The sequence below is a fragment of the Pogona vitticeps genome, chromosome 2, assembly GCF_051106095.1.
Source record: "Pogona vitticeps strain Pit_001003342236 chromosome 2, PviZW2.1, whole genome shotgun sequence".
NCBI lineage: Eukaryota > Metazoa > Chordata > Lepidosauria > Squamata > Agamidae > Pogona > Pogona vitticeps.
This window is the reverse complement of record NC_135784.1, coordinates 3,082,714-3,110,000: the sequence shown is the minus strand read 5'-3', so window position 1 is coordinate 3,110,000 and position 27,287 is coordinate 3,082,714. Positions and strand designations below refer to the sequence as shown.

The window sequence follows — 27,287 nt, the reverse complement described above, 5'->3', positions numbered from 1 at the left end:
TACGTCCCTTCCTCCCTCCCCCTCCAGCTGGTCTCTGGATGAGTTCTTTGGAAGGAAAGGATCTGAGGTTCGAGGCTTGCGCTCCCTCCCCTCTCCCCCCAGAAGCCAACTCAGCTAGCATGCCTGAAACTGATATCTGCGCCTGGGGAGGCTGAACCTTTTCTGCCTGTCTGTGGCGAAGACCTTTAACTTTTTGGTACGCTGGTATGCAAGGCTGTAAGGGGGAACTCAGGATGACAATGAGAGAGAGTAAGAGTGCCTTGTTTGTCCCGTTCCCTGGCTGGCTGGTCACCATGTTGGATCTTCAGGGGACGGGATCCTTCTTAGAACTGGCTCGCTCCCTTCCTCCCTTTCGGACCATCTGCAAAGACGCTCTGCCCCCGCATACGGGGCGGGAAGGGCCAGCGATTGAAACAACTTGGTCTACCTTAGAGCTCATGACTAAAACCTTTTTGTTTACCTCCATGAGTAATATTACTACTCCATCTTTAGCATCAGCTCTTACGACACCTAAAACAACACCTAAATTGACATTGCTGAATGGTCAAGGTTGTGTGGAGGAGGAGCGAGGACCAGGACTATATGTGGGGTTTTAGCACGTGGTTTTCAAAAATTTATTCTTAGTGTATACACATGTGGCCTATTATTTGGCATTTTTATTGTTCTTTTTTGTATTTTCTGTTAATAGTACAGTGGTGCCTCGCTTAAAGAGTGCACCGTATAACGAAGAATCCGTATAGCGATCCCTTTTTGGGGATCGCTATACAGAGCTGCCCCAATCGCCGCACTCGCTTTGCGACGATTGGGGCGTCCGGCGGCCATTTTGGAGCCACCGAACAGCTGTTCGGCGGCTCCAAAATGGCCGCGGACGACCCGAAATGCCCCCCCGCAGCGTTTTCGCAACCTCGGTAAGCAAGGGGAGGGCGCGAAAACACTGACAGGGGGCCATTTCGGGTCATCCGGCGGCCATTTTGGAGCCGCTGAACAGCTGTTCGGCGGCTCCAAAATGGCCGCCGGACCAGCGAAAACATCGCTGGAGGGGTAAGTTTTGGCGCCTATTGGAACGCATTAAACTAAGTTTAATGCGTTCCAATAGGCTTTTCCTGCCCCGTACAGCGATGTTTTCGCATAGTGAAGGTTAATCCGGAATGGATTAACCTCGCTATGCGGGGCACCACTGTACATATTTGATATATGTATGTATTTTTTGTTAAGTTTGGTTGCCTAGTTAATTTACTGTAATTGATTGATTTTTCTTTTTTCTTTTCCTTTCTTTATTGGATATGGAGTGGAAGGCCTGCCCGCCCAGTGAGGGGCCTTTTAACATCCCCGTGATCATGGGTAGAGGAAGATATGGCATTGGCACAGTCCCTACTTGTGCTAGAAGAACGATGAACAGATGTTTGCAGGCTGTTCATTGTTCTGAGACTGTGACCAACCCCCAATATCAAGGTAGTCAGTCCAGCCAGCCCTCCACTCTAAAGCTGGTGCTGTTGAATGCCAGGTCTGTATCCAATAAATTCCAGGTGATTTACGATCTTATCCTGGAAGAGGATGCAGACCTGGCATGCATAACCAAGATGTGGATCAATGGGGAGGGTGGCCCTCCCCTGGCTCTCATCTGCCCGCCCGGTTATGCAGTCCAGCACCAGGGTAGACTGGAGGGGCGGGGGGAGTAGCCATTGTTTACAAATCCAACTTAGAGGTTACTAGGTGCTCCTTGGTGGTAAAGCCAGGTCTAGAGGCACTCCACGTGTTGGTAGGGGCTAGGGATGGTATTGGGATTTTGCTGGGTTATCGCGCTTCCCGTGACCCAGCCACTTCCCTACTGGAGCTGGCCGACTTTGTCTCTGCGGCACTGTTGGGGTCCCCGAGGCTTCTGGTCTTGGGTGACTTCAACATGCATGCGGGGGCAGAGACTACAGGGCCAGCTCTTGAGTTCTTGGAAACCATGGCTTCCTTGAACATGTCCCAACATCTTATCGGCCCCACCCACATAGGTGGCCTTACGCTGGACCTGTTTTTTTTCCACCAATAGGAGTGAGTGTAGTCTGGTGGTGACTGACCTCGTGTCGGTCAGATCATCACCTAATAAAATGTAACCTCTCAGTGGCACTCCCACCTCACGGGGAGCAGAGACCTATTTCTATGATCCGCCCTCGAAGGTTACTGGATCCTGTTGGATTCCATGAGGCCATGAGAGGTGTCTCGGCTGACCTGGCTGGTGCTCCTGTTGAGGGCCTGGTTGACAGCTGGTCCACTGCTGCCACCAGGGCTATAGACATGATCGCATCTAAGCACCCTCTCCAGCTCAGAGCTCCGCCTGCGCCCTGGTTTAACCAGGAGCTCCAAGCGATGAAGCGATACAGGCGAAGGCTAAAGCGTAAATGGAGGAAGAACTCGATGGATTATAATTGGATAGCTGTTAGGGTCGCAACTAACCTTTACCTAACTAAGGTAAAGGCTGCATGTAGATCATTCTTCACTAACCAGATAAGCGAAGTGTCCAATCAGCAGGCGGAATTATTCCGCATAGTTTGCGACCTATCCAGAACTGGTTCAGATGATAGGCCTCCCCCTATATTTTCACCTGACCAGTTTTCAGCCTTTTTAAAAACGAAAGTGGAGGCCATCCGCCGGGAGCTCTCTCCTTTTTTAAATACAGTGAGTCGAGCAGAGATGTCCAGCGCTCCATCTTTCCCGGTGACTTTTGATTCCTTTCAGCCTGTAACACCTGATACTGTGGCCAGGGTGCTTGATCACTGTCGAGCCTCCTCCTCCTCCCTTGACCGGCCTGGCTAATCAAAGCAGCCAGGCCGACAACAACAGAATGGGCCACGGTAATAATTTAATGGGTCTTTCCTGGAGGGCAGATTTCCATCTGCCCTCAAGGAGACACTCATTAGGCCCATAAGAAAGAAACCTAGTTTGGCGGTGGACAAAATTGGCAATTATAGGCCCTTCGCCAACGTTTCTTTCATGAGCAAAGTGGTCGAGAGGGTGGTGGCCAATCAGCTTCAGGCATACCTGGATGAATCAGATGCCCTGGATCTGTTTCAGTCGGGCTTCAGGCCGCGCCACGGTACAGAGACAGCATTGGTTGCCCTGTACGAAGACCTGCTGAGGGAGGCCGACGGGCAAAATCTCTCTGCTGGTCCTCCTCGACATTTTGGTGGCCATCGATACCGTTGACCACAGTATCCTCCTGGGGAGGCTCTCTGAGTTGGGAATTGGGGGCTCGGCACTTGCCTGGCTCTGTTCCTTCTTGGGGGACCGTCCCCAGAGAGTACAGCTTGGGGAGAGTGTCTCTGCCCCGTGGAGTCTCAATTGTGGGGTTCCACAGGGGTCGATCATTTCCCCAATGCTGTTTAACATCTATATCAGGCCGCTAGCTGGGGTCATCGGGGGATGTGGGGCTTCGTGTCATCAATATGCTGATGACACCCAGCTCTGCATCTCCTTTTCACCAACTGCAGGTGATGCTGTCCTGTCACTCCAGCGCTGCCTGGGGGCCGTACTGCAATGGATGCAGAAGAACGGGGTGAGGCTGAACCCGGATAAGACAGAAGTACTGAGGTTGGGTGCCCCCGTGGTGGTTGGCTTAGGTGACTCTATCACATTTGGGGGGGGGGGGGGTCACCTTGGCCGCAAAGAGCAGAGTTCACAGCCTGGGCATACATCTGGACCCGACGCTAACCATGGAGACCCAGGTGATGTCGGTAGTCCGCACCGCCTTTTTTCATCTCTGGCGGATTGCCCGGCTGTGACCCTATCTCGAGACGGGGGCGCTCACTACCTTGGTGCATGCGCTCGTAATCTCAAGATTAGACCACGGTAACGCGCTCTACATGGGGCTGCCTTTGAGGCTGATGCAGAGACTTCAGGTGGTGCAGAATGCGGCAGCCAGACTCCTTACCGGAGTGAGAAAATTCCAACACATCTCTCCAACGCTGGCCGCACTGCATTGGCTGCCCATCTGTTTCCGCGTCAACTTCAAAGTTTTAATGCTTACTTATAAGGCCCTAAATGGCTTAGGACCTCGATATTTGGCAGAACGCCTGCTTCCACCAAGGTCTACCCAGATCACCCACGCGAGCCAGGAGGTGAGGCTGAGGAGCCTGACACCGAGAGAGGCCTGGAAGGAGAAGACACGAAACCGGGCCTTCTCGGCCGTGGCTCCTCGCCTCTGGAACAATCTCCCTCCAGAGATTTGCGCGGCCCCTACACTGGGCATCTTTAAAACCCAATCAAAAACATGGTTGTTTATCCAGGCCTTCACTCCAGCCAATCCTTGATTTTCCTTTACTATTATTATGTATTTGATATTGTTTTTACTTTCTGATTTTATATTGGAAGCTGCCTAGAGTGGAGCGTTGGTCCAAATAGGCGGGATAAAAATCAAATAAATAAATAAATAAATAAATAAATAAATAAATAAATAGTTTGCCCGACATTCCTTCAGTAGATTTGTAACTGCTAAATATGTTGACTGGCTTAAAAGATGTGGCTGGGGTTTTTTCCCCTTTCTTTTGCCTGTACAGTGCTTAGGGTTACTAAGAACTTCCACGGCACATGTTGAGGGAGAGAGAGGGTGCAGAGATGAGTGAGGCATTGCCCGTTCTCTTCCTCTTGCTTTGGCTTGCTTTGTCTCTCCCCTCCTGAAAAGGCAAGGATGGGAGAAGGAAAGTAAGAAATGGTGGTTGCTTTGGGCAGGCTGGATGGCCTAGCAGAGTGATGGCAAACCTATGGCACGCGTGCCACAGCTGGCATGCAGAGCCCTCTCTGTGGGCACATGAGCCATAAGTCACCATAGAAAATTACTTACCCATCCTCCGATCCCAGATTTTGGCACTCCCCTCTGCTGGTGCAGTGGTCCAGTGGAGGGGTGCAATGGCGACCATTACCAGTCTAGCCAAATGGGGGATTGGAGGATCAGAAAGTATTTATTTGTTAAGGAAAATTGTGGGGGAGCATTTAACCCTTGCAGTGCAGGAGCAGTTGTTTTTCCTAAACTTAAACCTCAGCATTTGGGTATTAATTGCAGTATTGGCACTTCAAAATAATTAAGTTGATTTTGTGTTGCTGTTTGGGCACTCGGGCTCAAAAAGGCTCACCATCACTGGCCTAGAAGTTATGCATGAGGAAAGAAAGAAGGTGGGAAAGAATGAACTGAGGGTCTCATCCTGCTCCAACTAGACTGATGTTTCTGCCTCTGAAGAGTGCTCAGCAGAAAAAGAGGTGCACCTACCTACCCACTCCCATCAGTCACAGAAGAGCCAGAGGGCAGGATGGCCTAGTGCTTAGACCGGAGAAGATGGAGCGGGCTTCTTGTCACAAGGTTCAGCAGAGGCCACGAGATGCTTACTTGTCCTGTTGCTGCTAGAATCTCTGAGCTAGGATGCCTCTGCTGCCTTTGGCTTTCGAAGGTCTGGGGTGGAGTGGAAAGGAAGAAGGGCACACTGAGGCACTTTTTCTGTTTGTTTGGTTTTGAGGAAATGCCAAAGTCAGCGAGGGGAGAAAAGCCTGTTTCCAGGATTGAGGGACAACATCAGTGGGGAGAAAGGGAGGTTCGCTTTCAGAGAGTCTTTTTTGATATGAAAGGAAAGAGGAGCATGGAAAGAGGTCTATAATTTGTAGGTTTATTGTTAGCTCTTAATACAATAGGGGAGTCACCTCCTTAAAAAACACTGAAGTTGGAGAGAAACACATTCTCATAATTCTTCAGCATGAGCTTCTGCTATATAATAAATGGAGTTATTATTCCCATGGTGCAGTTTCTTCCAGTTTAAAAAGAGAAGTGATCCTTCAGCAGCTCAACATGGGCTCTTCAGTTGTGATGTCCTACGAGAGACCCCCAGGGACTCATCCTTGGTTCCCAAGCCAGGAAGACCTTGGCCGGACCATCCTCCTCTGATGGCCTTGCAAGGCAGGATAGGGGAGAGACTAAAGGAGGAAGAAGCGCAGAGATGTGCCCATCTGGAAGAGCAGGGTTTGCACAGCCATGGAGGGGAGGGGGAAGAGATTCAAGTGTACAAATAGAAAAAGGACTAAGAAACTAGTTGTTGTGGGTTTTTCGTGCTCTTTGGCCATATTCCGAAGGTTGTTCTTCCTAATGTTTCGCCAATCTCTGTGGCCGGCATCTTCAGAGGACGTGAATGAGAACTCTGTCTGTGCTCTGGTGCAGTTTGCTTGGGAGTTGAGTATTTATGGCTGTAAGATAGGCTTTTGTCCTTTTCAAGAAATGGGTGATTATGTCACGTTCCCGGGGGTTACAATAGCCGAAGTCCGATAAACCAGTCCAAGGTCAGAGATACCAAGAATGCAAACCAGAATTCCGAAACAAACTTACAGAGTGCAGTCCAAAGTCAAAGTCCAGGGTCAGATACACAGTCAGAGTCCAGAGTCCAGAGTACGTAGTCCAGGGCCAAGGTCCAAAGTTCAATACCAGCGCAGGCCCAGGGTCAAGGTCCAGAGTTCAGGAACAAGAGACGTGGATGCCAGCCAAGATGTTGACTCCTTGCTTCCACAAAGTTTCTGGCTTCGCTGCAGCTTGTTTTATCCTAAAGCAGCTCCTTGAGCTGTTGGAAAGCTCTCTATTCTGCTAGTACTCAGGGCTAGGTGAACGCAGGTCCCTGTGGAAAGCCTTAGAGCGATCCTCTGCTCTTCTTGCCCTGAGTCTTTTCCGAAGCCTGCCCCGAAGCCTGTCTGCTGTGGAGGGAGAACCTGGAGGCTGCTCAGCTGTTTCCGATCTCTCCACATTCTCCTCAGCCACAGTTAACCCTTCTGGGTCCAGATCTTCGGAAGCACTCATGACAGATTAGTGTGTCTTGCGGGTGTATTGTTGTGATAAGGAGGAGAGATTATCTGTCACTGTGATTGATGGGTGTTATTAGCTGGTCTTTTGTGTGTAGTGATCCCCGGTCCTTGTGGCTGGGTAGAGATTGTTGACCTTTTGCATGCTGTGTTTTTCAGAGCTGGGAGGCAAGTTTTGTTGAGTTTCAAACTTTCCTCTTTTTTGTAGACGTTCTGCTGGTGCTTCTGGATTTCAGTGACTTCCCTGTGCAGTCTGACATAATGATTGCTGGTGCTGTCCATTATTTCAGTACAGTAGTGCCCCGCTTAGCGACGTTAATCCGTTCCAGGAAAAACATTGCTAAGCGATTTCATCGCTAAGTGATATTTAAAAGCCCATAGAAACGCATTAAAATGTGATTAATGCGTTCCTATGGGCTAAAAACTCACCGTCCGGCGAAGATCCTCCATAGGGGTGGCCATTTTCGGTGCCTCTAAAGCGAGGAAACACAGCGGGCGGCCATTTTGTTTTCCTGGTGGCCATTTTGAAACCGCCAATCAGCTGTTAAAAAAGGGTCACTTTGCCATGATCGCTTCCCCGCGATCATAGCAAAGCGAAAAACCCCATAGTGATCATCGCAAACTGATCGCTTTTGCAATCACAAAAACTCAGTCGCTAAGCGATTTCATCGCTCAATGGAGCGATCGCTAAGCGAGGCATCACTGTATTTTGAAATAGAATTTCATGTCCAGCTTGTTTTAGGGCATGTTCAGCTACTGCAGAGTTTTCTGGTTGTTTTAGTCTGCAGTGTCTCTCATGTTCTTTGATTCTGGTGTGGATGCTTTGTTTTGTGGTTCCATTATATACCTGGCCACAACTGCAAGGTGTCCGGTATACTCCTGCAGTGGTGAGGGGGTCCCTTCTGTCCTTTGCTGACTGTAACATTTGTGGTGGGCTTAAATACTGTTTGTAGGTTGTGTTTTTTCAAAAGTTTCCCCATGCGGTCCGTGACCCCTTTGATGTATGGCAGAAATACTTTATTTAAGGGTGGCTCTTTTTCTTCTTCAGTTTTGTGTTGCTTTTTAGGTTTGATGGCTCTTGTGATTTCATTTTTGGAGTAGCCATTTGCCTGTAGGTCCCAATTCAGATGGTTGAGTTCAGTGCTGAGAAACTGAGCTTCACCGTTCCAATTTGCACGGTCTAACAGTATTTTGATTATGCCTCTTTTTTGCTGTGGGTGGTGGTTGGAGTTTTTGTGTAGGTACCAGTCTGTGTGGGTGGGTTTTCTGTAGACCTTGTGTCCCAGTCAGAGGTCAGTTTTGCGTAGGACCATGACATCTAAGAACGGGAGACTAAGAAACTGCCCAACAAACTGAACTCTCCAAAACTTTAGCAACCTTTTTATCCAAATCAAAGCATTGCACAAGTTATGTGTGAATGCAAGATATAGTTTAGAAAAATTAAAATGTTAATATACTATATTTTTATGTATACAACCCCCCTCAATGTATAAGACGACCCCCAATTTTGACTGTTGCCAGAGGTAGTGGAGCAGTCAATGGGCAGCCACGAAGGGTGGCCCAGCGCGGCAACTCCTCTGCCTCCTTCTGTGTATAAAGCAACCCTAAAATTTTCCTTGAATGATTTTTAGGGAAAAGTGTTATTTGTGTCATTTTATACATGGAAAAATACAGTAATTAGACTATTTGTGACCAAATGTGGGCTATTTCGATTGCATTATATCAGCCGTTTCCTAGGTCTTTTGTACACATGGGAGGCATAAGTTGCATGCACAGAAGTGCTGCATTGAATGAATTTCACCACAGTCCCAGGAAACATGATCTCTCTACTTTGCTTTGAAGCATATTCGGTGACTTCCAGATAGTCCAGCTAGAGTTTTGTCCTGGTAGGAACCCAGCATTCATCCATTCGGCAAGGTGTACAGTGGTGCCCTGCATAGCGCCAATAATCCATTCCGAAAAAATCATCGCTATACGGATTCGTCGCTATGCGGGGCAAAAAACCCCATAGGAATGCATTAAAACATATTTAATGCATTCCTATGGGGGAAAAAACTCACCTTTAAGCGAAAATCCTCGATCCCACCGCCATGTTCGGTTCCTCTAAAGCGAGGCAACACAGCGGGTGGCCATTTTGGAACCATCAATCAGCTGTGCTTCTGCGCTCTCTCTCTCTCCACCCCTTGCAGGTCCAGCCTGGGCAAGGAGACTGAGGCACCGCACCACCACAGCCAGGGTGACTGAGTTTCCCTGCCCAGGCTGGAGTTGCAAAGGGGGGGGGAGAAAGAGAGAGAGAAGCTGGCTTCCCCGCGATCTTTGCAAACACCCGCCCATCAGCTGTGCTTCGGGCTGGCAAAGATCGCAGGGAAGCCAGCTTCGCAAACCCGGCGCTCTGTCTCTCTCTCTCCCCTTGCAGGTCCAGCCAGAGCAAGGAGACTGAGGCACTGCGCCACCACGGCCAGGGTGACTGAGTCTCCCTGCCCAGGCTGGAGTTGCGAGGGGGGAGAGAGAGAGAGAGCATGTGTGAAGCTGGCTTCCCCGCCATCTTTGCAAACACCCGCCCATCAGCTGTGCTTCGGGCTGGCTCAGCCAGCCTGAAGCACAGCTGATGGGCGGGTGTTTGCAAAGATGGCGGGGAAGCCAGCTTCGCAAACCCCTCTCTCTCTCTCTCTCTCTTGCAGGTCCAAGGCTCTCTTTCGGGGGGGCTTTTGGATGATCATGGGGAAGCGCTTCCCCACGATCATCAAAAAGCAATTTCCCCCATTTAAAACATCGCAATGCGATCACAAAAACTCCATCGCTATGCAGATTCATCGTTAAATGGGTCGCTCATTAAGCGAGGTACCACTGTATTCTTTTTATTCTCCATAGGTTCTATTTTAATATCTGGAGCCTGAAATGTGCACAGAAAACTTTTCCTTGGTTTTAGCTGTTATTTAGGAAGCTGGTAACCATGAAGTGGATTGGTTTGGGGCTCAGATATAGTGGTGCCTTGACTTACAGACATCCCAGCTTATGACCATTTCGAGTTCTGACCAGCTCCGGCTGTAAAATTTTGCTTCGACTTGTGGCTGGAGCTTCCAGTTACGAACAGAAAAAGGCAGGGATAAAAGGTGGAGAATTCAAATTGCTAACCATAGGTAGGTGAAGAGGCTGCTTCTTTGTAGCTCTTTCGCTCCAGCAGTTAGAATGAATGCAATCGGAGGAGGCTTTCGGCTCTCTGGTAAGGTAAGGTTCTGCTTTATGCTTTAAAAAAAATGTTCTGGGTGGGTTTTGCAGCGTGGTTTTGGGCTGGGGGGTTATGTTTCTGTGGTGTGATGGGTCTTGGGGTGTTTGCTTGCTTTTTGGAGTTTTTTATCCCCCCATTTCCGTTGGGTCTTGCACGCTTGGCTTGCTTTCCCCCCCCCCCCTTCGGCCAGAACAGATTAATCGTGTTTCAGTGCATTTCAATGGGAAATGGTGCTTCAACTTAATGACGTTTTGAGTTACAACTACCTTCCAGAATGGATTATGTTTGTAAGTTGAGGCACCACTGTACCTTATTATTTGCTAGCACTGCTCAATATACGTCTGGAGAGATAATGCTAGCCAAATTATACACTTTTTCATTGGGATAGGTATCAGATAGTGTCACGTTCCTGGGGGTTTCAACAGCAAAGTCCGATAAGCCAGTCCAATAACAGAAGTTCAGAGGATGCAGAGCCGATACCAAAATGCCAAAGCCAAATCACAAACCATGAGCTGAGGTCAGGGTCCTAAGCCAAATCACACAACGTAGTCCGGGGTCAGAGTCCAAAGCCAAGGGTCCAGAGAACAAGGTTCAAGGTTGTCAGGAGCGTGGATGTGAGCCAGAGTTTGACTTGTTGCTTCCATGACTTTCCCACCCTTATAGGAGCTGATTATATAGCAAAATAGTCATTAAACTGCTGGAAGTCTTTCATCCTGTTAAAACTCAGGACTAGCTGACCTGATGTTTCTGTCGGCAGCACTGAAGCTATCCTCTGACCTTTGCATCATAAGTCTTTGCCGAAGTGTAGCCCTCACCCTGGCTACTGGGGGAGGAGAATCTGGTGGTGATTCAGCTGTCTGTGCTTCTAATTGCTCAGCATTCTCCTCAGCTGTAGTTAATCCCTCAGGTTTCGGATCTTCAGCTGAACTCATGACAGATAGCCAATAATAAACGTGCATGTTTCCTTAAGAACTACATCCACTTGCTTAGCATGTTCTGGTTTATACCACATGGTGCTAGCATATTCTGCTATGGAATAACATAGAAAAAAATTATAAAGTTGCAATAATATGGTTTTATTTCATTTAAAAGTAGACTTATCAATCCAAAAATTTCAAAACTTTTACTAAAGAAGGTTAGTTATTAATATTTCAACCACAATTTTACCTGGAAATAATATATTTCATAGTTTTAAGCAATTGTTAAATTGGCACACATCACTAAGAATCGTATGAGTCTCTTACCCATAGGTAAGGCCATGATGGGACTTCCTTTCTCCCACAGTTCTGAGTTAACTGAGATGTTTTTACATGTTTCCCATAGTTCCATCACAACTGGTTTGGTCTATATTCCATCCCATTTCCATTCCTATTAAAGAATCCCCATATTTTTGTTTATATGACCACACAAAACGTGCTAATATCAAACTGCTTTCTAGTTTAGATGCAGGGACTCAGGAAATTCCCATGCTTTCTCATTTCACATCCCTAGCTATATTGGCTGGCTTTAGAAAAGCAAAGCAACTCAGAAGGCTCTTCCGTTTTTTTACATTTATTAAGAAAAGGAAAAAACAGGAAGCAGTTTTATCATTTTTTCAATCAAAATGTTATGGATCCTGACTAGAGATGAGTGCAAACCATGGATTGGCAGGTGTTTTGTGCGTGCCCCTTCTTGCATGGTTCATGTGCTTAATTGCACTAAACCACAGTTCCTGCCCATCTCTGCTAGTAACCTTCCTGCCTTTCCATCTGTCTGTGCAGTTGAAAGAAATGGATCTTTTCCCTCTCTTTCTGCTCACCTTCAGGCAGCTATGGGGATCCTCCCTTAGTTATGACAGTTGAAGATACCTTGGCATGATCCCCAATGTGATTCTTTCTGTACTATGCTCTATCTTCTCTTTTTTTTTTTCTCCACCAGGTAACAAGCAGGAAAATCAGAGGTATATGGAGCAATATTTTCTGTCAATGAAGAAAACAAAGTGTGAAGCAGGAAAAGAAAAAACAAGACACCCAGTAGGAGGAACAAGGGAGAAAAGAAGCTAGCCAAGGACAGGGGGAATTGCATCTTCAGCTTCTCAGGGCCCGGATGTCTTTAAACCCCTGACCATCTTTAAAAAGAGCTTCCAAGGGGAAAAAAAAAAGGAGGAAGTGGCCCATCAGCATTGAAATACATTCAAAAGGGCTTCATGTTTGAATAAACATAGAGTTCAGCTATGAGAAAAAATTTAATCTGTGTATGGAGCATACAGAGAGCATAGCTGTGAATTGCGATAGTATTTCACGTGGAAGGTCCATTATGGAGGGGGGAAAGTATACATGCATGCAGTGTGGAGAGAGCTTCATCCAAAACACTGAACTTAGTTCACATCAAAAAATTCACACAGGAAAGAAACCACATGAATGCATGGAATGTGGGAAGAGCTTCAGTAAAAGCAATCACCTAAGTGTGCATCAAAGAATCCACACAGGAGAGAAACCATACGAATGTATGGAATGTGGGAAGAGCTTCAGTAAAAACAGTAGTCTTAATTCACATCAAAGAACTCACACAGGGGAGAGACCTTATGAATGCCTGGAATGTGGAAAGAGCTTCAGTCATAGTAGTAGTCTTAATTCGCATCAAAGAACTCACACAGGGGAGAGACCTTATGAATGCATGGAATGTGGAAAGAGCTTCAGTCAGTACAGTAGTCTTAATTTACATCAAAGAACTCACACAGGAGAGAGACCATATGAATGCATAGAATGTGGAAAGAGCTTCAGTCATTGCAGTAGTCTTAATTTACATCAAAGAACTCACACAGGGGAGAAACCATATAAATGTATGAAGTGTGGAAAGAGCTTCAGTCAAAGCAGTAGCTTTAGCTCCCATCAACACACTCACACTGGGGAGAAACCATATAAATGCATGGAATGTGGGAAGAGCTTCAGAAAGAGCAGTCACCTGAATTCACATGAAAGAATTCACACTGGGGATAAACCATATCAATGCATGGAATGTGGGAAGAGCTTCATTCAAAGCAGTCACCTGAATTCACATCAAAGAACTCACACAGGGGAGAAACCGTATGAATGTATGGAATGTGGAAAGAGCTTCAGAACCAGTAGTCACCTGAATTCACATCAAATAACTCACACAGAGGAGAAACCATATGAATGCATGGAATGTGGAAAGAGCTTCAGAAAGAGCAGTCACCTGAATTCACATCTAAGAACTCATACGTGAGAAACTGTATGAATGCATAGAATGTGGAAAGAGCTTCAGAGACAGTAATGTTCTCTAAGCATCTTTTTTCTTGTTAGAAATGAACTAGCCGCCTAGAATGGTCACATAGACCAGATGGGTGGGATGCAAATCAAATAAATAAATAAAAATAAAATAAATAAACTGGTTTAAAGTTCATTTTCTCCTTTTACATTGTTTTGTAAATACTTCTATTTTACAATATATTATTATTCTCATTTGTTTAATACAGGTTTCCACATCAATTTTGTAGTATTTCTTTGTTAAAGTTACAGCTAAACACAACTCAGGTGGCAACATAAAATATACTCCATTTTTATCTGTTGTCTCTGTTTCACATAATTTTAGCATTCTATTGTTTACTGTTTCATCACAAAAACAGGCAAAAAACTCACTGAAATATTTCTGCTGTGGTTGGGTTCTGAAAATAAACTGGGTGTAAGGTAAACAATTTTTCCCCAGCTGTAGTTTGTTAATGATACTTTCACTTTTAATGCACCTGAGATACATTATAAAGGAATTTTTAGGACAACACTTTTGCACTGGGGAAGAGCAGGAGGTGCAAGACCCAGAAGTGAGCCATCCGCTCCATCATCTACAGCTGAAGGATTCGAATCGGCCTATACCCTTAATGTCTCAATTGAAGATACAGGATAATGAAGGTGAGAAGTTTGAAGCAGACAGAGTGGGAAAAGCTCCACCAATCAGTGAAAGTCTCTTGACAATGGAGGAGGAGGAGAGAGATAGAATTCTGGGGAGAGGAGATAAAATAAGAGGCAGAAAAGATGGGATAGAACCTGAGAGAGTATATCCCAATCAGGTGGTGATCGCTGGAATTAGAGGACCCGTAGTTCCATGAAAAAGAACAGATGAAGCTACCCGTGGAGGAATAGCTGTCAGCCTATACCTAAGTACAGTGGTGCCTCATTTTACGATTGCCCCGCATTATGACAAAACCGCTTAATGACGATCTTTTTGCAATTGCGATAGCAAAATGATGGTCTGAATGGGAAAATTTTGCTTTGTAATGATCGGTTCCCTGCTTTGGGAACCGATTCTTCGCAAAACGATGTTTTTAGAACAGCTGATCAGCAGTTTCAAAATGGCCGCTGGGTGAATAAAATGGCTCCCTGCTGTGTTTAGGGACGGATTCCTCGCTGTACAGGCATGGTTGACCTATGGAGGATCTTTGCTGGATGGTGAGTTTTAAGCCCATTGGAACTCATTGAACGGGTTTCAGTGCGTTTCAATTGGCTTTTTTTCACTTTACGATGTTTTCGCTTAACGGTGATTTTCCTGGAACGGATTATCGTCATTAAGCGAGGCACCACTGTATAAGCCTGAGAGTCAGAGAGGATGTAGAGAGCCTAAGAGCCACAAGAGTGAAGGAATAGACGCTTGAGAGAGTTAAACCACTAGAATGGACTGTATATGTGTTCCCAAAAGGGACAGGTCCCTGGAAGAAGTAGGGATGTTCAGAGGCGATCTCATGACTACGCCATAAGGAGGAGAATGGGATTGATGCTATTGTTGCAGGACTATATGTGCCAGCCACAGCAAACCCGTAAGGAAGCCCACCAACTGGGAGAGTTTTGGGCTATGCTCACACTGAGGACATCGTTTTGCATGTCATAATTAGCTTAAGGTTGGACATATTTATCAGAAGTTGAGGGTCATATTGGGCCAACAGAAGTTGTGTACTCAAACCCGTTAAAAGGTGAATAAACCAGTTGTTAAAAGATCCACTAACTCCAGTTTTCCATGGTGCTGATAATGTTGATTTGGAAATGAGGGAGGTAAAACCTGAACCCACTCACATCTAACACATCTAAAGTAGAATTTCACAATGTGTCCCTGGAATTATCAACATTTGTGAAAGTGGATTTTTAAGGCTTCTTCATTTACTACAGTCTATCCTTGCAGCCAAATCACCAAGACTTATGAATAATGCACTGTCATTAACCGCCGAGCTCACTTCTGGCAAAATCAAGGCCATCGTTCCCTAATTGTGTCAGTCTCTTTCATGTTTGGTCTTCCTCTTCCTGCTGTCTTCAATCTCTTCCGCAGGGGATTTTTAGAAAGTTTGGAGAAGTATCAAGGGGGATTTCTTAACAACAAAACAGATTTATCAGGAAAATACCCTCACTCTTGGTGGTAGTGGGGATGTGAAATGGTATGAATAATTCAGGCAGGTGTAGAAAAAAGCACCCCTGAAAATACACCGTGGCTTTTAAAATGGACAGCAGTTGGTTGGAAGTTACTGCTAAACAATTAGCTTTCCAGCGGAGTAAGATGGGAATAAACTGGCCATCAAATGAGGAATTGATGGTTTCAGATGCCGGATAAAATATAGGCCTGCTAGTCTGGTTGGAAGAGCAATTTGAGAAGAGGAGAGAAGCTGGTTTCAGCTGAAAAACCAGAAAGAGCAAAATTACATTTGCAAAACTTACTTTGTGGGGATTTGTTTGGTATTTGTACTTAGCAAGGTTGATGTGCAAGTCAAAACGTTCAACTTTGCAAATGCTGGTCACTCGCTGGAGCGCTGACGTAGGGTTTTGAGAGAGGACAAGACAGGATGACCGAACCCAACATTTGGACCCCTGGAAATTACCCACTTCAGAAAAGTGCAGAGTAACTGCCCAGAGTAGACCTTTGGTCTAATGGGTGGGGTGGAAATCCAATAAATAAAGGCTGGGCAGGGCGGCTGAGTGGCTTGTGTGGACCTCTCTGTCCCAGCCATAATCTGGACGTAAGACCACTATACAGTAAAATTCCTGACAGTTGGATGTGGCTAAAATGAAAGTAAACAAAAAGAAGTGAACGTTTATTGATGTGTAGAACCTGTTTATGTTATAATGTGTTAGCAGGACAGGAAATCTTCTAATTTGCATTCTTTGTAACTAATACTCTGGTGTTTTACTGCCTTGGTGGTCCAGATTCTTCATGTTGCAAGCCATTCTTTGCAATTTTAGTCCAAAAAAGTATGTAATTTTAGTCCAAAAAGTATGTTTATCATAATGGAAACCTGCAAATTCTGAAGCCAAAAGTCTCTGTCTGCTCAGAAGTTACATGAAGTATGTCTAAGATTTTATTTATTTAATTTAAAATTTTTTAATCTCTCCTTACAAAAGGACACAAGGTGGCTTACATCATTAAAAGACCATATTTAATGCTAACAAAGGTGAGTATCATACTAAAAAACATCAGCAACACCAAAATGCATACAAAGCATTAAGGCACAACAATCCATTGAGAACCCCACTCAAGCAGCCAGTCACTCAAGGATAACTTACTAGGAGAGAGAGGTCTTGTGGAAGGAGAGCAAAGATGTGGCCAGGCTGGATTCCAGTGGGAGGGAGTTCCAGAGTCTGGAAGCAGCCACATCAGATGGTGGAAAGAAGAGAAAGGCCTCCCCTAAGGATCTTATCGCCTGGGCAGACTCATAAAAGCAGGCATGGTCCTTGAGATAGTTGGGACCCAAGCCATTTAGGGCTTTATAGGTTCAAAACCGTGCTTTGAATTGTGCCCGGAAATGGATCAGCAGCCCATGGGGCTGCTGTTATGGGGGGGGGAGGGTTAGGTGACTCCTATGATCAGCCCAAGTTAACAATCTGGCTGCTGCATTTTGGACCCACTGATGTATTTTCTGGCATAATTTTAAAGGTAGCCCCACATCGAGTGCCTTACAGTAGTCCAACCAGGATGTAACTGAGACGTGTCGCATCTGTCACCATGGCTAGATCGGACCTCTCCGGGAGCAAGTGCAGCTGGCACATTCGTTTCAATTCTGCAGATGCACTTTTGACCACTGCCAAAACCTAGGCACCCAAGCTCACCGTTGGGACAATCTTTCCCAGCCATTTCATGTAGATGCTAAATAAGAGAGGAGACAGAGCAGATCCCAGTGGGAGACCGCAGGCCAGTCCCTGCATAGGTTGTCCACCAAAGTGAACAAAGCCATCTCTGTCCGATAACCAGGCCTGAAGTCAGACTGAAATGGACCTGGATAATCTGTCCCCTCCAGGAACCACTGGAGCTGAGAAGCCAGGATCTGCACCAACACTTCGCCCATTATGTGAAGAACTTTAAAAGTCCAAAAGTTCATGGCATGATGGATTTTGCCAGGCATGTCTGTCTTGGATGCCAGCCAGGATGTTGGTACGTGCTTGGACCCAGGTCGAGGCCCAAATCTTTGGTCCCCTTGAATCTGAGCCACCAAGTCTCCCGGGAGGGGACGTGGGCACCAAGCGCCGAGGATCTGTGCTCCTTGAGACTGGATCAAGAGGTGCTGTTGTTTCTGGGTCAGGGGGTGAGTCTCTCTGGGAAGGGGCAATTCGTGCCAATGGACCTTTTGCCATCCCAAAAAGAGGGGGGGGAAGATCCGTGAGAGCCAACCCCCAAGAAATCAGGACGACCAGGGCTTGCATTTAAGGAACAGAAGGAAGGTGCCCTGGTTAAGTACCGGGTTGGAGGGCGGGTCAGCAAAATGAGTGGTAAGAAGACGGAGAAGCATTCTGCACATGCCCAGAGAGCCAACGTGCTGGCTAGAGACTGAGCGGCTGGAAGCTCCCCGCTGAGAAATATTGCACAGTTCATTGATAGCCAGGGCAGCCCACGGAGGGGAAGGGCCGCGCATGCGCCCAAGGACAATAAGGGGACTCGCGCGCACTCGAACACGCGCAGGCTTGGGGGCGGTTCCTCTTGGGCGGGGGAAAAGAGAAGCCGGTGACGTCAGTTGGGGGGGGGCGGGACTCGCTGGGCTTGGTCTCTCCCTCTCACACAAGCCAGAGGGGAAGCGAGGAAGGCGGGTCGGGAGAAACCTCCCCCTTCCGGGCGCGGCTTCAACAGGAACCGGAAGTGGAAGCGAGGCGCCTGCTTGTCTGCCTCTCCTTCCCTTTCTTCTCTATGTTGTCCAGAGGAATCGCAGGCAAGGAGGCCTCCCGGGGAGGGTTCCCGCCTCAGGACCGGGACCGAGGTGGGCCTTTTGGGGCGGGGGGGGGGGGAATGCTTAATGCTTGGGGGAGGGAGGGAGAAGGAGGGGAGGTGTCTCCTCCGCGCAGTCCGGCTTGCAAATCGCACCACCCCACCCGGCGTCTTGCAAAGCAGGTCTTTGTTTCCCGGGTCGGGATATTTGGAAGGGGGGGGGGAGATCGGGTTATGGGGGGGGTCTCGATCCCACCCTTGGAGGCAAGGAGACCCCCCGCGAGACCCCCTCCGAGCAAGCCCCCCCCCCGGGAGAGTGTGTATGGGGTTAGGGTCGAGGAGAGACTCCCCCCTCCCTCCAGACACACTTTCCCTGCTATCCTGCGGGTGGGTTTTTAGAAAAGGGAAGGAGAGGGAAAGAGGCCTCGGCTCCCCCCTCCCTTCCCCCCCCGCCGCCATTGTGGGGGAAACACACACACACCTGCCCTCCTGTCCTGCAGTTTGGGGGAAAGGTCCTCTCGGGGCTGCCAGTTCCTGGGTGGGAAGCGGGCTGGGGGGGGGGGGTTGTGAGGATGATGGGGGGGGCAAGAAGGGGAGGGGGGGTGTCCCAGAAATGGGGCTTTTGGGGGGGAGGGAAAGGAGAGGTCAACTGGCAGGGAGAGGGGGGGCTGATCCAGGCAACTGGCCTGGGGACCCAGATGGTCCTCTTCCCCCCCCCTCCTCGGTCCCTCTCCCCCTTTTCTTCCAAGGATTCTTCACGATCCAGCTCCTCTTCTCTGGATCTCTCCTCAGAGAGGAGGAGCAAACTTACCTGCTCTGTCTCAAGAGGGGGGGGGGAGATCCCACTGCGATTTCCACCATGCCTGGCTTAGGAGATTCCTGGTTGTTTTGCTTCTGAACATGGAAGATCTTTTCCCCAAAAGGAAGGCCAGGGGGGGAGAAAAAGCCCAAGACGCTGATGGGCTTCTTTTCCTGGGCAGAGGGTGGCCTCGATCTCCCCCCGGGAACAAGGAGCTTCTCACAAGTCCCGCTTTCCTGCAAGCAGTGTTTTCGGGGGGAGTTTGCTCTGGGATGCGCAACTCAGAGCCATCCACTTTACAAAAGGCCCGCTCCTCATGGGCTAAGACGGACCCTTCCTGCTTCCTCCATTTTTGTTTTGTTTTGGTGGAGGGACAAATGGAAACCGCCGGAAGGACCGCCTGCCCTCCCTTCCCGCCTTGAGAGCAGGAGGCAAGGAGGACGGCGAGGCGGCCCGTCCGGAATCTGCGGTCACACACGATCACCTTTGTTGTTTCCATCTCTGTCTTTTCTGAAGGGAATGGTTCTGAAGTGGGTGTCAAACGACAAACGTTTAACTGACATACGTTCTTAGGTATGAACCGTTCCTGGCATGGCTCTGTGGCTCCACTACTTCACTGGGCATCTCTCTTCCCCACATGAGGCATTGACGGACAGGAGCTTTGGCATCATCTTCAGAAAAGTTTTTTGTTTGTTTGTTTGTTTGATATCTGTGTGACAATAGACACATGCCACCCATGGAAAAAGTTCTGTCTGAGGGTTATTCATGCTGATTTGGGGAGAAGAAAGTAGCCTCAGGAGATGGTCTTTGTCTTCTGCCGCTTTCCAGGCAGAGAGGACCGAAAGAACTGGGCATGTTTAGCCTTGAGAAAAGAAGATTGAGATGGGAGAGCACTTTTCAAATACAGTGGTGCCTCCCAAGACGGGTGCCCCATTTAACGACAAAACCGCATTACGCCGAACTTTTTGCGATGGTTTGAGTGGGGAAATTTCGCTTTTCGATGATCGGTTCCCTGCTTTGGGAACAGATATCCGCTCTTTTCTGGGATGGATTCCTCGCTGCACAGGCAGCGAAAATGGCCGCCCTATGGAGGATCTTTGCTGGACGGTGAGTTTAAAGCCCATAGGAACACATTAATCGGGTTTTAATGCATTTCTATGGGCTTTTTAATTTCGCATTACGACGTTTTCGTTCTACAGTGATTTCGTTGGAACGAATTAACGTCGTAATGTGAAGCACCACTGTACTTGAAAGGTAGTCTTACAGAAGAATGGCAGGATCTGTTCTCTGACATCCCAGAGTGCAGGACACAGAACCATGGGCTCAAGTTAAAGGAAGCCAGATTTTGGTGGAATTGTTAGAGCAGTGCGACAGTGGAACCAATTGCCCTGGGAGGTGGTGTGTGCTCCAACACTGGAGGCATTCAAGAGAAACTTTGACAGCCACCCAGCAGATACCTTTTGGCTTGTATCCCTGCCGCAAGCAGGGATTGCCTTAGAGGTCCCTTCCAACTTCATGATTCTTTGTGCCCAGTAGCAGGACATTCCTTCACTAGATTTCTAATACCCACTTATAACTGGCTTAGAAGATGCCATTCATGTTTCTGTTGCTTCTGACTTACAATGACCTTAAACTGGGTTTTTGAGGCAAGTTCATGGAGGAGTTCCCCATTGCCATTCCTTACCTGACAGAGATTTGAACCCAGGTCTCCCGAGTCGTAGTCCAGCACTCTGTCCAGTACACCACACTGGCTCACTTGAAAGGGTTTCAAGTACTGTGGGCGGGGGAAGCAATCTTGCCTGCATCTTCTGTGTCAACAGAAATCAGTCCCTATTGTTGTCGTGTTCCCACTTATTCACTCTTTCCCTGATTTACTTAATGCAGGAGTTTTGGTCTCCGGGTTCTTGAGATGCCCTTTTCTCCCTCCCTCCCTCCCTGTTGTTCCTTTGCCAGCTGCCTTTCTATTCTCCTTTTACTGCTCTCAGAGGTAGGGAGACTTTGAGATGTAGCCCCCCCCCCCAGATGTATTAAGCAGAAAACCATGTAGTGTAAGGAAAAGGTTTCATTTATCTAAGAAGCTTTTTCTTTTCTCCAAAGGAACAGAGCGAGACCAAGCTGATTTCTGTTTGCGTTTCTCTGGACCCAAAACCGAAGGACCAACATCTAGATCCCACCAACATTTACAAAGCAGGTGAGATCTCTTTCTTTCTTTGGGCCCTAAGAAGCACTGCCATACAAGTAATAATACCTAGGCTTTACTCTAAGTTTTACTAGGTGTTGCACCCAGTAAAGCTTTCTCTAAACTTTACTAGGTGCAATACCCGGTAAAGCTTAGAGAAGCATGTCAGATAATTTTTGCCCCATTGCAGGCAGGAGACAGTGCCTTTAGGAGAACTTCCTTGAGACATGTTGAGGGACAAAGAGGACACTGAAATGGTTGTGACATGGCCGGCTTTTCCCCACACTCACAAAGGACTGAGTCATTGTGAAGTCCACAGAATCATACATCCATTTTTGATTTGGCCAACTTCATTCTGTGACCTTTTAAGCTACTCGCCCCGACGGCTAGACTTTTGGTAGCTCGCTCTTCCCACTGAGAATTCTGGCCTTCTATCCTGTTTTAAAGGGACGTGGTGGCGCTGTGGGCTAAACCGCAGAAGCCTGTGCTGCAGGGTCAGAAGACCAAGCAGTCGTAAGATCGAATCCACGCGACGGAGTGAGCTCCCGTCGCCTGTCCCAGCTCCCGCCAACCTAGCGGTTTGAAAGCATGCAAATGCAAGTAGATAAATAGAGACCACCTTGGTGGGAAGGTAACAGCGTTCCGTGTCTAAGTCGAACTGGCCATGTGACCACGGAAGATTGTCTTCGGACAAACGCTGGCTCTATGGCTTGGAAACGGGGATGAGCACCGCCCCCTAGAGTCAAACACGACTGGACAAAAATTGTCAAGGGGAACCTTTACCTTTATCCTGTTTTAAGATTCACACATGCTCCAAAAATAATGTTCCCTGTATTTAATCTGCAATGAGCAGGCTGAGAGCCAAACAATGGGTGTAACCGTGATTTGAGTTTTTCTCTGCTAGATGCTACACCTGCTAGGTAATCATCCATGATCAGAACTCCAGGAATGATTCTGCAGCTTTCCTTGAGTAGTACATCTACTTAAACTGAACAACACCTCACTAGGTCGGAGGATCTGCCTGCAGAGTAGCATAGAAGCAAATATGTGCTTTCAGACCCCTGGTTGGTTCCTGATACGATTGGAACTCGGTGGATACCTTTGGTTTGTAAAAGGAAGGCCCTACAGAAGAACAGAAGGTGAGGATTTTCACCCCGTTAAGAGTTTCCCTGGCCTAGGGGTTTCCACCAGGCACTCATGGAGGATGTGATTAGATTACAGGAAATGAAAAAGGCAAACAGGAAGTTGAGGGACATGCAATTTAAATGGCGATTTTTTTGTGTGGAGGTGTTTAGAAATTTTTTTCACCGGGCCTTCCAGTGGTTTAAAGAGCAGGGCTGTGTTTGCTAGAGAGGCAGAGGATGTGGCAAATTGTATGGGTAGCTGGGAAGCCCCCAAAGGAAATTCCTTGGTTGTTTTATATATACCTACATGTCTCTATTCTAGGGAGACAAATATCAAATACCAGCATCCATGGTGGGGAGAAAGCGCCAGTGGTGTCGGGAGAGAATGAGACAAAAAGGTAAAGTAGCCGTCTTCGGAAGAATAGGCGTTGGGAGAGCAGAGTGGTGATTTGTTTGAAGGGTGAGGCAAGAGAGTTTCCCTGGGAATCCCACCTAGGGTTAGGAGGGAATGCGAAGCGGTTCTAGTGTGGGCAGGGGACAGAAAACAAGTGGGCAGGAAATAAAAAGGGAACGCTCCCCTCCTGAAATCAGATCCGATCCAGCTGCGAAGTCCCCTGCCTGCCTCCTGGGGGGGGGGTCTCTCTGGTGGAGCAGGCACTGTCTTGAGAGTCCCTTCCCAGGTTTTCGTCATTAGGAGCTCTGCCGAACTCTGCTTCCACCTAGACGTTTAAAAACAGGGTGTGCATTTGTGGGGTAAAGAAAGAACAATGCAGCCCCACATGTTTCTTAGGAAAAATAGGAGCAAGAATGTGCTTTTTTAAAAGCCTAGGATGGAGAATCAGTGCAAGGTCCGTGCCCCGAACTAAATTGGGGAAGGTTAATCTGTGGTTGGGGAAGAAAAGCAATGACATTTGATGAAATTTCTAAAAAGGCCCTCACTGTAAAAAAAAAATATGGCTTGGGGGGGGTTTGAGAGAGAGACACCTGCTCTCAGACAGTAGCTAGCCCAACATCACCACAAGGTAGGGTCCATCCGTGAGGCAGCGGAAGACAGGAGGGCCTGGCGTGCTCTGGTCCATGGGGTCACAAAGAGTCGGACATGACTAAACAACTAAACAACAACAAAGCAAGAGAAAAGGAGTGTTGTTTGGATGTGAGGCAAGTTCTGATAAGCTCAGACCACAGACTGGACTTTAAGGCAGAGCAAATGTTTGTCTTCAAAATCGGGAAGGAAGTGGAACAGTCATCTGGGTGAATCCAGATGTTCACCAGCTGGATCGATTCAAGGGCTATTCAACCAGTGCATTAGAAGATTCAATTCCTTAAAAATCTTCAAGTTCACGAACACAGGAGATTTTGCTCGGTATCCATGATTCAGAAATTGAGAAAAGGTTCCATCGACACATGGCTCCCGCTGGCCTCCATGGGAAGCTCCTTTAAACCCGGCGTTTAAAATAAATGAAAGGAAGAGAGGCCAGATCTGGTCTTTTTCTATTTCCTCCCTGCGTTGCCAGCGCTTGTCAGGGGCAAGGTTAGGTGGCTCCTGGTGACATCTCATCAAGAGCAGCCGGGGAACGAAAAATAAGCCTCTCTCCGTGGTTGAGAAAGGTGTTCTGCTTCCTTTCTCTGCTGCTTTCGTCGTCTAGTCATGCACTGTTTGGCAATGCTTTCATGCAATTTGATGACACTGAATGGCACGGTCTGTGACTATTTCCTTCCACAGAATGGGACTTCCCTACCACATCCTCTAGGTGAGCAGAACTAAGGACATACGGTGGTGTCCCTGATTTCCACATTCCTCCAGTAGGAAACAGCACATGCTCTGAGAACGGGGTGGCTCATTTTTCCCTGTCGGTGGGCAAACAGTGGGGTGGGCTTGGCTTGGCTCTCCCGCATCTGAGAAGCAAGGGAAGGGAGGGAGGAAACAAGGGATTGCAGGTTCTTTTTTCATCAACAGAGCCCTGGCAGGGGGGCAGTGTGGCCCAGCAGCCGTGTGTAAGGGGGAAAAAAGGGAGGCGGGGAAGAATAAACAGAGGGTCTCCTCCTGCTTCTTCTGGGCAGCTTTCATTTTATGGCTATTTCTCGCTCTGAAGGCAGAGGTTGGAAATTCATTTTACAGCCTGTGGTGGCTGGAGCGACCCCCCCCCCCCCACGAGGATGGGCTTCAGACGGAGGAGGGTCCTGGGAGGGCTCCCCTGAAAAAGTCATCTCTTGAGGTGAGGTGCAGATGGAGGAGAGAAGGGCGGAAAGGGGGCAGACATTTTTGTGCGTTTGTGCCAAAGGCAGACACCCTGCGGAGGGGAGTGGGCAAAATCAGAGAGAGAGAGAGAGAGGTGTTTCTTCCGAGATGTCTCTTTTGGGATAAAAACAAGGAGGAAAACGGTTTGTAATTTGTGGGTGTCCTGGTAGCCCTTAATATAGGTGAGTCACGTCTTTCAAAGATACTGTCACTGAAGCTGGAGAGAAATACTTGGTCTAAACGGCTGACTAGTTCAGGGGTTTAGGCCTCTGGCTGTGGTGTCGGAAGTTGAGAGTTCAGTTCAGAGGGCCCCTTCCCACCTTACAGTTCTAAGATTAGTCTACAATGATTGGTATTAATTTTCCACCATGAGTTTTTTTCCTACCTAATTGCTGGCATCCCCATCCCCATGGATGCAGTTTCTCCCCATTTAAAATGAGAAGCGATCCTTGAGCTGCTCAGCGTGTGCTATTTAGTTTCTAAGAATTATTTTCGCGAACATTACCTGAGCCACGGAGTCGAACCCCAGCTCAATGAAGGAATACAGATCATGGGATCACGGCCAGATGGTTATCCAAATTTGTTTTAAATGACTCCAGTGTTGGAGCCCTCACCGCCTCTCAAGGTCATTGGTTCTGTTGCCGTCCTGATATTCCACTGAAATCTGGCTCCCTGTAACTTGAGCCCATCGTTGCGTGCCCGGCGCTCTGAGATGATAGGAGAACAGATCCTGTCCCTCCTCTGTAGAACAGCCTGGGCTAAACGTGCCCAGTTCTTTCAGTCTTTCTTCATAGGGCTTGGTGTCCAGCCCTATGGATCACCGTTGTCTCCCTCCTCTGAACTTGTTCCAATTTTTTAGCATCCTTCTTGAAGTGCCGTGTCCAGAACTGGACACAAGACTCAAGGTGAGGTCTCACCAGTGCTGAATAGAGAGGAACCAGTACTTTGTGGGACTTTGAGACTATGCATCTTTTAGGTAAAGGTAAAGGTTCCCCTTGACATTTAGTCCAGTCGTGTCGGACTGTAGGGCATGGTGCTCATCCCTGTTTCCAAGCCGTAGAGCCAGAAACCAATTTCTGTGGTCACGTGGCCAGCGCGACTAGACAGAATGCCGTTACCTTCCCACTGAGGTGGTACCTATTTATCTACTTCCATTTACATGCTTTCAAACTGCTAGGTTGCATCTTTTAATGCATCCTAAATTAGCATTTGGCTTTTTTGTAGCCCCATCACACTGTTGGCTCGTATTCAGCTTGTGATGTATGATGATTCCAAGACCCTTCTCGCTTGTAGTGTTGCTCAACCAGGCATCCACCATCTTGTAACTGTGCGTTCAGTTTCTTTTTCCTAGATGCAGTACTTTGCACGCGTTCTGTCGAATTCAATTCTGTTGTTTTCAGGGTAGTGCTGAAATCTCTCTAGATCATTTAAAATTCTATTTCTGTTTTCCAGGGTATTAGCACACCACCCAATTATATGTCATCTGCAAATTTGGTTAGCATTCTCCGCACCGTCTGATCCAGGATGTTAATAAAATTATGGAATAACACAGAGCCCGTAACTGAGCCAGAGGGTACTGCACTTGTTACCTCCTCCCAGTTTGAGTACGATTCTGTAGCTAATTGTGTTTTCATCTGACAGTTGTTATATGCAGCTCACAGCTAGTTAACTTGCTAATCAGAATATCATGGGGCACTTTGTCAAAAACTTTGCTGAAGTTATATACTACGTCTACAGCACTCCCTCTGTCAGGAAGGTGATCCGATCAAAAAATGAGATCAAATTAGCTTGGCAGGATTTGTTCTTAAGAAATCCGTGTTGGCTTCTAGTTCTTACTGCCTTGTTTTGTAGGTGCTTGCACAATGACCGCTTTACAATCTGTTCCAGAATTTTGCCTGGGATTGATGTCACACTGACTGAGCTGTAGTTCCTAGGTTCCTCTTTTTTGCCCTTTTTGAAGATAGGGACAGTGTTGGCCCTCCTCCAATCCTCTGGTACCTCCCCCCCGTTTCCCATGATTTCAAGAAAATAATGGGTAGCGGTTCTGAGAGTTCTTCCAGTTCCTTTAGTCCTCTTGGATGCAGTTCTCCCAGCCCTGGAGATTTGAACACGTTCAAGGGTGTAAGGTGTTCCCTTACTATTTTGTTTATCAACTTCCAACTGCAATCCTGTCCCCTCCCATTTGTCTGGAGGTTCACCCTCTGTCCTTTGGGAAAAGAGTGAGCTAAAACCTATGTCTCTTCTTTGTCATCGTTTTTCCATCTCTACTGCTTCTTTCCTTTCTCTTTTCCTTTGCATATACCTGAAGAATCCTTTTGTTGTTGTTTAGGGTCCCTAGCTAACCTCAGCTCATTCTCAGCTTTTGCTCTCCTCGTGCCATGCCTGCCTTTCTTTGCTCCTTTCTGTTTTATCTGCCTGGATCTGGTAAGTGGAGAGAGGGAGAAGAAGAGAGCTTCTCTCCTCGAGTCCTCCTACACACTGAGGCCACTTCTCTTAGAAGGGGGTCAGAACACCTCATTTCCTCCTTACGTGACGTTGACCAGGCAGTCTTTTGCCTTCAGGGGAGAGGAAAGAAATGGCAGAGGAGGCAAATTCCCTAAAAAGTTGACAGAGTGTTTCAGGGAATGGAAGAGAGTTTCTGCCACTCTTGTCTTCCAGATCATTAAAAGGATAGACCTCATTTTGCTAGAGAGGCCGGAAATGTGGAAAATGAGGGAGGGGAGAACATTTTTAGCATG

The 27,287-nt window shown here is 47.5% G+C and overlaps 2 protein-coding genes across 2 annotated transcripts in view; both read left to right on the top strand.

Moving 5' to 3' along the window:
• Positions 1-13,604, top strand: part of LOC144587257 (uncharacterized) — a 31,507-nt gene extending 17,903 nt beyond the window's left edge. The window contains exon 6 of the mRNA XM_078387277.1: positions 12,352-13,604. Within this exon, the coding sequence (XP_078243403.1) occupies positions 12,352-13,267 (916 nt within the window). The 3' untranslated portion in view covers positions 13,268-13,604. The remainder of the gene's footprint in view (positions 1-12,351) is intronic.
• A 5,225-nt stretch (positions 13,605-18,829) lies between these two features.
• LOC144587075 (uncharacterized) overlaps positions 18,830-27,287 on the top strand; it is a 33,243-nt gene continuing 24,785 nt past the window's right edge. The window contains 3 exon segments of the mRNA XM_078386423.1: positions 18,830-19,580; positions 21,105-21,198; positions 22,633-22,708. Coding sequence (XP_078242549.1) covers positions 22,660-22,708 — 49 coding nt within the window. The 5' untranslated portion in view covers positions 18,830-19,580; positions 21,105-21,198; positions 22,633-22,659.